This window comes from Loxodonta africana, chromosome 7 (genome assembly GCF_030014295.1).
Source record: "Loxodonta africana isolate mLoxAfr1 chromosome 7, mLoxAfr1.hap2, whole genome shotgun sequence".
NCBI lineage: Eukaryota > Metazoa > Chordata > Mammalia > Proboscidea > Elephantidae > Loxodonta > Loxodonta africana.
In genome coordinates, this window is record NC_087348.1 from 76,739,155 (window position 1) to 76,751,130 (window position 11,976).

The 11,976-nt window shown below is 37.2% G+C and overlaps 1 protein-coding gene across 1 annotated transcript; it reads left to right on the plus strand.

Annotated features, from left to right (window-relative positions):
- The first annotated feature begins 7,464 nt into the window (after nt 1–7,464).
- On the plus strand, nt 7,465–10,128 carry LOC100676229 (olfactory receptor 5P6-like). The gene is made up of 2 exons (XM_064289476.1): nt 7,465–7,485; nt 9,154–10,128. The coding sequence occupies exons 1-2, from the start codon at nt 7,465–7,467 to the stop codon at nt 10,126–10,128; spliced, it is 996 nt and encodes a 331-aa protein (XP_064145546.1).
- The last annotated feature ends 1,848 nt before the right edge of the window (nt 10,129–11,976 follow it).

The following is an 11,976-nucleotide window of genomic DNA, read 5'->3' on the forward strand; positions in this document are numbered from 1 at the left end:
ACTACTCATCAAAATAAAGAAGAAAAACAAAAAGTCTCAGTAAAAACAAAACTCTACAAAAACAAAAGAAATTCACAAACAAAAGGAACTCAGCACAGGAGAGTAAGAGGAACAAAGACAATGTTAGCGCCACAAAAAAAACACGACAAAATGACAGCAGCAAACTCATACCTATCAATAATTACACTAAATGCAAATGGCCTAAATCCACCCATAAAGAGACACAGGGTGACAGAATGGATAAAAAAAACAGGACCCATCAATATGCTACCTACAAGACATACCTTAAAAACAAAGGACATAAATTTATTAAAAATCAAAGGATGGAAAAAATATATAAAGCACGTAACTACCAAAAAAGAGCAGGAGTAGCAGTACCAATATCAGATAAAATGGACTTTAAAACAAAACCCACCATAAAAGACAAAGAAGGGCACTATTTAATGACTAAAGGGACGATCCATCATGAAGACTTCAGCATAATAAACATCTACGTACCCAATGACATGGCTCCAAAATACATAAAACAAACTCTAACAGCAATGAAAAGAGAAATTGACAGTTCCATAATAATAGTAAGAGACTTCAACACACCACACTTGGTAAAGGACAGAACATCTAGAAAGAAACTCAGCAAAGATACAGAAGATGTAAAGGCCACAGTCAGACAACTTGACCTCATAGACATACATAGAACACTCCACCCACCAGCTGCAAAGTACACATCCTTTTCCAAAGTACATGGAACGTTCTCCAGAATAGACCACATCTTAGGCCACAGAGCAACTCTCAACAAAATCCAAAACACTGAGATAATACAAAGTATCTTCTCTGACCACAATGCCATCAAAGTACAAATTAACAACAGGAAGACTACGGAAAAAAATCAATTACGTGGAAACTGAATAACACTCTGCTTAAAAACCACTGGGTAATAGAAGCAATCAAAGATGGAATCAAAAAGTTCCTAGAATCGAATGAGAATGAAAACACATCATACAAAGACCTTTGGGACATAACAAAGGCAGTCATCAGAGGTCAATTTATAGCACTAGATGCATACATCAAAAAAGAAGAAAGGGACAAAATTAAAACATTACTTACACAACTTGAAGAAATAGAAAGAGAAGAGCAAAAGAAGCCCACAGCCACCAAAGAAAGGAAATAATAAAGATCAGAGCAGAAATAAATAAAGAATAGAAAAACAATAGAAAGAATCAATAAAACCAAAAGTTGGTTGTTTAAAAGGATCAACAAAATTGACAAACCACTGACCAAACTGACAAAAGAGAAACAAGAGAGAATGCAAATAACCCAAATAAGGAATGAAATGGGGGACATTACAACAGACACAACCGAAATAAAAAAGATAAGAGAGCATTATAAAAAACTATACTCCAGCAAATTTGAAAACCTATAGGAAATAGATGAATTTCTCAAAACACTCTACCTGCCCAAACTAACACAAAATGATGTTGAAAATCTGAACAGTCCCAAAACATGAAAAGAGACTGAAAAGGTAATTAAAAAAAAAAAAAACTCCCGACAATAAAAAGCCCTGGCCCAGATGGCAACACTGGAGAATTCTACCAAATATTCAGAGAAGAGCTTACAGCAGTACTACTCAAACTATTTCAGAACATATAAAAGGAAGCAATATTTCCGAATTTATTCTATGAAGCCAGCATACCAATGATACCAAAGCCAGGCGAAGATACACAAAAAAAGAAAATTACAGGCCATTATCTCTCATGAATATAGATGCAAAAATTCTCAACAAAATTCTAGCCAATAGAATTCAGCATCATATCAAAAAAAGAATACGCCACAACCAAATAGGATTCATAACAGGTATGCAAGGATGGTTCAACATCAGAGAATCAATCAGTGTAATCCACCATGTAAATAAAAGGAAAGAAAAGAATCACATGGTCATCTCAATTGATGCAGAAAAGCATTCGACAAAGTCCAACACCCATTCCTGATAAAAATTCTCAATGAAATAGGTATAGAACGGAAATTTGTCAATATAGTAAAGGGCATCTATGTAAAACCAATGCACAACATCATTCTCAATAGAGAGAGGCTGAAAACATTCCCCTTGAGAACAGGAACAGGACAAGGATGCCCTTTATCACCACTCCTATTTAACAGTGTGTTGGAAGTCTTAGCTAGAGCAATAAGGCAAGAAACAGAAATAAAGGGCATCCAAATTGGTAACGAAGAAGTTAAAATGTCCAAATTTGTGGATGATATGATACTAAGAAAATCCAAAAGACTCCATGACAAAACTACTGGAACTAACAGAAAGATTCAGCAGAATTGCAGGATACAAAATAAACATACAAAATCAGTTGGTTTCCTATATACCAATAAAGAGAATGGTGAAAAGAAAATCAGGAAAACAATACCATTTACAATAGCCCCTAAAAAAATACAAAACTTGGGAATAAAGCTAACCAGGGATGTAAAAGACCTATACAAAGAAAACTACAAAACACTACTGCAAGAAACTAAAAGAGATATACCTATACATGCTCATGGATAGGTAGGCCCAACATTGTAAAAATGACAATTCCACCCAAAGTGATTTAAAAATACAATGTGATACTGATACAAATACCAACAACATTCTTTAAAGACATGGAAAAACTTATCATTAACTTTATATGGAAAGAGAAGGAGCCCCAGATAAGTAAAACACTATTGAAGAAGAAGAATAAGGTAGGAGGGCTCGCACTACCTGACCTCAGAACCTACTATACAGCTACAGTAGTCAAAACAGCCTGGTACTGGTACAACGACAGATACACTGACCAATGGAACAGAATTGAGAACCCAGATGTAAATCCATGCACAGATGGTTACCTGCTCTTCGACAAGGGCCCAAAATCCATCAAATGGGGAAAAGCCAGTCTTTTTAACAAATGGTGCTGGCAAAACTGGATGTGCAACTGCAAAAAACTGAAACAGGGCCCATTCCTCACACCACATACAAAAACTAAGTCAAAAATGGATCAAAGACCTAAGTATAAAGACAAAAATTATGAAGTTCATAGCAGAAAAAACAGGATCAATGCTAGAGGCCCTAATACACAGCATTAAAAGGATATAAATCACAACCAACAACACAAAAGCTCCAGAGGAAAACCTAGATAACTTGATCTTCTAAAAGTTAAACTCATCAAATGACTTCACCAATAAAGTAAAAAGAGAACCTACAGACTGGGAAAAAATTTTTGGATATTACAAATCAGACAAAGATCTAATCTCTAAAATCTATAAGAAAATCCAACACCTCTGCAACAGAAATACACATAATCCAATTAAAAAATGGGCAAAGGAAATAAACAGACATGTCACCAAAGAAAACATTCTAGTGGCCAAAAGATATATGAAGAAATGCTCACAATCTCTAGCCATCAGAAAAATGCAAATCAAAACCACAATGAGAACCATCTGACCCCAGCAGTATTGGCATGAATTAATAAAACAGAAAACAACAAATATTGGACAGGCAACGGGGAGACTGGAACTCTTATGCATTGCTGGTGGGAATGCAAAAGGATACAACCTTTTTGGAAAACGATATGGCGCTTCCTTAGAAAGATAAAAAAAATAGAAATAGAAATACCATAGGATCCAGCAATCCCACTCCTAGGCATATATCCTAGAGAAATAAGGGTTGTCACATGAATAGGTATATGCACACCCATGTTCATTGCAGCATTGTTCACAATATCAAAAAGATGGAAACAATCTAGATGCCCATCAACAGATGAATGGATGGACAAACTATGGTATGTACACACAGTGGAGTATTATGCAATGCTAAAGAACAACAATGAATCTGTGAAGCATCACATGACATGGGTGCATCTGGAGGACATTATAATGAGTGAAATAAGTCAATCACGAAAGGAAAAATATTGTATGAGACCACTACTGTAAAAACTTATGAAAAGGTTTACATACAAAAAGAAACAATATTTGATGGTTACGAGGGAGGGGAGGGGTGGGAATGGAAAAACACTTAAAAGACAATAGATAAGTGGTAACTCTGGTAAAGGGTAAAACAGTACACATTACTAGGGAAGCCAGCACAACCTGTACAAAGCAAGGCCATGGTAGCTCCATAGACACATCCAATCTCCCTGAGAGACCGAATTGCTGGGCTGAGGGCTGTGGGGACCATGGTCTCAGGGAACTTCTAGCTCACTTAGCAGAACAGAGTTTATAAAGAATATGTTCTACATTCTACTTTGGTGAGTAGCGTCTGTGGTCTTAAAAGCCCGTGAGCCGCCATCTACAATACTCCACTATTCTCACCCCTTCAGGAGCAAGGTAGAATGAAGGAAACTAAAGACATAAGGGAAAGATTAGTCCAAAGGACTAATGGATCACATCTACCACTGCCTCCACCAGGCTGAGTCCAATACAGCTAGATAGTCCCCAGCTGCCACCACTGACTGCTCGGACAGGGGTCACAATAGAGGGTCCTGGACAGAGCTGGGGAAAACTGAAGAACAAAACTCTAACTCAAAAAGAAAGACCAGACTTTCTGGCATGACAGAGATTAGAGAAACCCTGAGAGTATGGCCCCTGGAAACCCTTACAGCTCAGTAATGAGGCCACTCCTGAGGTTCACCATTCAGCCAAAGACTGAACAGGCCCATGGAACAAAATAAGACTACAGGGGCACGCAAGCCCTGGGGCAGGGACTGGAAGGCAGAAGGGAACAGGAGCACTGGTAATAGGGAACCCAGTGTTGAAAAGGGAGAGCGTTGACATGTCTTTAGGCTGTTAACACATGTCATACAACAATGTGTCTACTAACTGTGTGATAAGAAATTGGTTTGTTCTGTAAACTTCCATCTAAAGGTCAATAAAAAAAATGTTTATTCACCCTGATGGAGCAGGTGAGCACTGGGATCCAGGCCTCAAATTCTCGTAAAAGGACCAGACTTAGTGGTCTAACTGAGACTAGGAAGACCCCAGAGGTCATGGTTCCCAGAGCTTCTATTAGCTCAAGACTGGAACCATTCCCCAAGGCAACTCTTCTGACAAGGATTTCACTGGACTATAAAATAGAAAATGATACTGGTGAGAAGTGAGTTTCTTGGATCAAGTAGACACATGAGACTACGTGGGCAGCTCCTGTCCGGAAGGGAGATGTGAAGGTCGAAGGGGACAGAAGCTGGCTGAATGGACACAGAAGTACAGGGTGGAGAGGAATGTGCTGTCTCATTAGCGGGAGAACAACTAGGAGTATATAGCAAAAAAATAAATTTTTGTATGAGAGACTGACTTGATTCGTAAACTTCCACTTAAAGCACAATAAAAATTAAAGAAAAAAGAAAAAAACTCCTTGTAATTTTTTGCTATGTAACCCCATACCCCGCAGTCCTTTGTTTGCCGCACCTGATAAAACCTCACTGTTCTCCCTGCAATTTGGAACACACTGTAGCATCTTGCCTAGGCGCTGTGTTTGCCCGTTTCGTGAAATGTTTTATCCTTTGATAAAACTCTTTGATTTTATTTCTTTAAAAAAAAAAAAAGAAAGAAAGAAAAAGCCAAACCCGTTGCTGTCAAGTCCATTCCAACTAGCAGAGTGTAAATCTGGTGTTTTACCATGACACTTCTAAGTTAATCCTGATTCCACGTTGCTTCCTTAGTAAACCTTGTAACTGTGAGTATGGCCTGTGAGTTGTGTGTGGCCACTGTAACAAGTTATCAAACCCAGCAGGGAAGTAGAGAGTGCAGTGGGGAGGACAGCTGGTGTCAGAATTAGTAAAAACTTTGAAGAGTGGAAGTGTGTCTGACCTCAACCTCATTTGAGTCAGCTTTGTGCTGATTCTGATTCTCATCCTCCCTGAAGTCAAAGTCCGACACTATAGCTAACTCATTGCAGAAGGTGAAAGGCTTGTACATAAAATACTATATTACTAAAAGAAATTAAAGACCTAAATAAATGAAAGGACAGTCTGTTTACGGACTGGAAGCCTTAACATAGCTAAGATGTCAATACTGCCCAAAGCAATCTACAAATTCAATGCAATCCACATCAAACTTCCAACAGCCTTTTTTTGCAGAAATGGAAAACCAATTCTCAAATTTATATGGAACGAGAAGGAACCCCAAATAGCTAAAGCAATCTTGAAGAAGAATGAAATTGGAGGACTCAGGCTTCCTGATTTCAAAACATATTATAAACCGACAGTAATTAAAACACCCTGGGATTGGTATAATAATAGACATATAGCTCAAAGGAACAGTGTTGTGAGTCCAGAAATAAAATCATTCATCTATGATCAGCTGATTTGTAACAAGGCTGCTAAATCTATTTAGGGGGGAAGGAAGTCTCTTCAATAAATTGTGCTAGAAAAACTGGATTCCCATGTGCAGAAAAATGAATCAGAATCCATGCCTCAGAGTATTCAAAAAATTTTTTAAATAGATGTAGAACCAAAATATGAAACTATAAAATTCTCACACTATAGGGGCACAGCTGTAGGATGTACTTCTTATGATGGATTATCAGCTTTGGCAACAAAAGGATCACTGAAGAGGACATTCAGATGGCTTAAAAACACATGATAAGATGCTCAACATCATTAGTCATTGTTGCTATTAGTTGCTGTCTAGTTGCTTATTAGTATTTGTATAGGACGGGGTGATGGGTCATCATTTGTCTTACGAGCCCCTTCTCCACTTCCACCAAAGGGAGCATCGGGAGGACATTATAATCTGAGGATTAGCAAGAGAATTATATTCTTTGGGTTGAAGATACTTGCTTCTACCATTATCCCCCTAGTCACATAAGCCACAAACCAGTAGTCATGCCTTTGAGGCAAGTAGTATGAAAGACTGTCTTATTTGGAAACCATTTTTTTACTTCACAGTTCTCAATCTGTATAACCTTTAAGATAATTATTTTATATCTTTTGCTAGAAAAATATGCACATGTCTTAATTTTGTCATTAAAAATTCAACTTTGTACAGTATCCACCTCGTATTCCCCAAGGTATCAAATAGAGTTTCTTACTCTCACTGCCAAATACTTATAAAATGAACAAGCTGAATGAATAAAGATAAAATTACCTTTTATATATGAACTTTGGTATTCCCTAAGATGAAATATCAAAGTAAATTAAAAAGTAATATTTAGTTTTGAGAAATTATTTTATTATACCCCAATAATTGTCAAATGAAAGTATGCCAACATCTACATAGAAACAAAAATAAATAAATAAATAAGCCACTTGAGAATTGACAGAACCCTTAAGACTAGTTGTGTAAGTGTGATTTGAACTGTTCAGTTTCCACTGGAGAATGTGATGATGATCTTCAATGCATTTGAGTTCACATTTGAATCTTCAGAGATTTGTGCCCAAAGGCAAACAATAACAGAAAGATAGCATGGATGCTATGTAAATACAATGACTTTGGATTTATTATTGAAAGATGAACAAATTATTTCAAGAGGTAAGTAAGTTTTCAGCATCTGTGAGTGAACCTGATGTATTGATTATAATTCACCATTGAGAACACTTTCCTCCACTAGATTGTGTCCGTACTCACAAGTCATAATTGGGTTACCTGGCAGATGTAAACAAGCAGTCAGCTAGCAAGTAACTTTGAATTCACTTAAGTGTACAATGAGCTTAATTCGAATTACGAGGAGTCTTTATTTACCCACCCATAAGTCCAGAAACACTATCTACACGCAACATTCAGCCACAATGCTAATTAATTAATTACTTAATAGATTCTTTGGAGATTTATTATTTTAACCATCTTTGCAGAAAGATTTACTTTATTTATAGGTCTGAGCACTCTAGGATCACAGTCAGCAAGACACAATGAACATAGCCACTGGGTTTGGTTTTTTCTTTTTGCAGAAAGATTTAGTTTATTTATAGGTCTGAGTGCTCTAGGATCACAGTCAATAAGACACAATGGACAAAGACTAGGATAAAAATCAGAAAATTGCAGATGAGGGTCAACCTGGCTACTAGCTGGGTGATCCTGGCTAAACTTCTTAACTTCTGAGGCTACACTTTATTCAGCTGTATATATTACGTCAATAATAATATTATTTCTTTCTACAACACTCTAATTAGAAAACATTGTTACAGTAGAAAATGATTTTATTTGTTTGGATAACTGTATTTCAATTAGATCCTGAGTATCAGTCATATAGTGCTTTGTATGGTGATTGATTAGATTGATATTTCACACTCCTTCATAAAACAATAATATTTCAACTACAAATATTTAATAAATTTACAAAAGGTGACTATTCCCTAATTTGAAACTCCTGTGTCATATTACTATCAAGGATAAGTGTATTTCTCCTTTAAAATAATGTTCTTGTTTAACTGATAGACTTTGTGAACTATATAACTAGTTATCTCTTTTATATATTAGCTATCAGAAAGCAGAAAGGCTAATCTCTTATTAACTAATTTCTAAGTATAGCCAACTTCATCAGTATTATTGTTCAATGTCATTTATGTTATAGTTACTAAAGAAATGGACGGGATTCAAACTCTGGGGTTCACATTCTGATTCCACCATTTCGTATGCAACTTTAGGTAAGTTACTTAACCTTTCTGGTATCAGTTTCCTTATCTATGAAATGGGAATAATAAAATACTTAATATTATTTCATGGAAATCAAAACAGAAGTATGTATATAAAATGCTTAGTCCTGTGTCTGTTGTTTAAAAAAAAATTTTTTTATAGTAAGCATTAAATAAATATTAGCTATTATGCTAATTTTAAGTATGTAATGCTATATTTATACATTTTTTTTAACTAACCAATCCTTTCATTATTTGCACGAGTCTTAATGTTTTCTAATTTTTACATTTAGAGGCACTTTGAATGCTTTATTGTAAAAAATAATATAAGGACGAAAACAATACATTATTTCAACCAAGTTATCTGATGCTTTTAATAAAAGTGATTTAAACCTACAGAGGGACTCATCACTGTATATAAATATATGCTTTTTGGGGGGTTTTAAGTAAACATTAAATTTTTAAAAACAAAACTTGAAAATTTTATTTATAAAGACTTCCATGTATGTATTTATGAAAATGAAACCATGAAATTCATAGCTTTTTTAATGTAATATTTTCATCACAGGCCCTTTTTGAACCAGCTACATCATCTCATGGATTCCCTGGTAGATGGGAACCACACTGCAGTGACAAGTTCATTTTATTGGGCTTAACAGAAGATCCTACCCTTCGGGTCACTCCCTTCATGATCGTTGTATGGATCTATCTGGTGACCATGTCTGGCAATCTCAGCACAATCATCCTGATCAGAATCTCTGCTCAGCTCCATCATCCTATGTATGTTTTCCTGAACCACTTGGCTTTGACTGACATAGGCTTTTCATCCTCTGTCGCACCCAATATGCTTATAAACTTCCTGGTGGAGAGATACACAATCTCCTATCTTGGATGTGCCATCCAGCTTGGTTCAGTTGTTTTCTTTGGGTCAGCTGAGTGCTGTCTTCTGGCTGCCATGGCCTATGATCGCTTTATAGCAATCTGCAACCCACTGCTTTATTTAACTAAAATGTCCATCCAAGTCTGTGTCCAGCTATTCACTGCGGCTTGTGTATGTGGTTTTCTCAATACTTGTTGTTGTACTATTTTCTTTGATTCCTTATACTTCTGTGGACCAAATCAGGTCAATCATTTTTTCTGCGACTTTGCTCCTTTAGTTGAACTTTCCTGTTCTGATGTCAGTATCCCTGCAGTGGTCCCCTCCTTTTCTGCTGGCTCCATCATTGTGGTCACAGTGATTGTCATAGCCATCTCCTACATCTACATCCTCATCACCATCTTGAAGATGCACTCAACTCAGGGCCGTCACAAGGCCTTCTCCACCTGCACCTCCCACCTGACTGCAGTCACTCTGTTCTATGGGACCACTACATTCATTTATGTGATGCCCAAGTCCAGCTACTCTACTGACCAGAACAAGGTGGTATCTGTGTTCTACATGGTGGTGATCCCCATGTTGAACCCCCTCATCTACAGTCTCAGGAATAATGAGATTAAGGCTGCTCTCAAGAGACAGGTTGGTAGAAAAATATTTTCTCAATGAAACCTCTTATTTTGTACGGTTTGATGTAATAATATACCATTAATGTAATTTTAAAAGAAACTTGGATCCTGTGGGAAAAATATATCTGCATATAATTAGCCTGTATGAGGTTTCATAGTATATGTGGGGGTGGATCTTCAGACAGTAAATCAGAGAAAATAGTGAGTTAACTTTAATGAAATTAATTAAATTAAATTTATCATTAAGAAACACAAATTGGCTCACATAAAAAACCTGCTGAAAATGTTTTTTAATATTTATTCATATATGATTTTTCAAAAGCAATTCTATGTCCTTAAAGCTGTGTTCATGTTCAACATCAGGTTATGCTGAGATGAGCCTGATAACACTAGCTTTGCCTTGACTGAGCACCTTCTGAGGGAAAATAACAAAGTTTAACCAGACAGTAAAATTGCTAAAGACATTGTACTTACAGAAAGGTTACCCGCTGGGGATGGTCTTTGCGGACTCGTAAAATTCCAGCTGTTTTTCTGGGTTCTAACTCTAGCCTTGGATTTAAGATGTCCCTAGAGTCTTTTTTTTTTTTTTTTTTTTTTTTTTACAGAGTCTAAGAGGAGCCCTGGTGCTGCAGTGGTTAAGAGCTCAGCTGCTAACCAAAAGCTCAGCAGTTTGAATCCACCAGCTGCTCCTTGGAAATCCTATGGGGCAGTTCTACTTTGTCCTATAGGGTCATGATAAATTGGGTCATCATGAGTCAAAATTGACTTCGTGGCAATGGGTTTGGAACCCTAGTGGCACAGTGGTTAAGAGTTCAGCTTCTAACTCAAAGGTCGACAGTTCGAATCCACCAGCCACTCCTTGGAAAACCTATGGGGCAGTTCTATTCTATCCTATAGGGTCACTGTAAGTTGGAATTGACTTGACAACAATGGGTGGTGGTAGAGTGTAAGCATAAGACACCACCCTGTCTAACCTGTGAATTGTTCTGTCAGATCAGAAGGCATGACTTACTCTGAGGGAATAAGCAGGGTTCCCAAACTCATCAGGAACTGAGTAGAGCAAAAGCAAAAAAGGATTTCTAGGGGAATTCCGCAAGCTGGATAAAACTGAGTCTGCGAGAAAGAAACTAATGGAGGAATTTGTTTATGATCAGGCTCACATCCTGTTCTTAAAACTCCAGGGGACTGAACTGTTTCCTAGCTGAAAGGGTGAATGCCTCTCAAGACAGGCAAAATTAACCCCTATATGTTGATGCCTGCTGCATTATTTTTGTTTCCTGTCTTTACTTAAGGATTCAGACACAAATTGCATCTTTTTGCAAACAGAAACACAGAGAATTCCTTATTCAGGGTTGTCTAGAAAAACAGAACCAGTAGAGAAAGAAAAAGAGAACAGGACTTTGAACCTTCTGTTCCAGCAACTACAGGACTGGTAATTTTAAGCAACTCTCATGGTGAACAGAGCTAAAGAGAGAGGGATTTATCTAGCTGAATTGGCTCACATGATTATAGGAGGTAAACTCGATGCCTTTGATACATTGAGAATCATGGTGATGCCACGTGTTACAGACTAGAACTGCTCTAATGGTTTTCTTGGGTGCGATCTTTACAGAAGCAGATTGCCAGGTTTTTCCTCCACAGCACCACTGGGTGGGTTGGAAGCATCAACCTTCAGGTTACTAGCTGAAAACAAACCATTCGCACCCCCCCGGGCCATATATATGTTCTGTAGTATTTATAAATAACTTCATTGACATCAAGTTGGTTCTGACCAAACTGCCCCATAGAGTTTCCAATGTTGTCATCTCTATGTAGAACACTGCCACGTCTTTTTCCCACAGAGCAGCTGGTGGGTTTGAATCGCCAACATTTCGGTTCATAGCTGAGC

Bases quoted from the DNA above. Each gene is read 5' to 3' on its own strand.
- LOC100676229 (XM_064289476.1), top strand. From the start codon at position 7,465: ATGAACAAATTATTTCAAGAG. The intron at 7,486-9,153 runs GTAAGTAAGTTT...TTTTCATCACAG, and splicing joins TGAACAAATTATTTCAAGAG to GCCCTTTTTGAACCAGCTAC.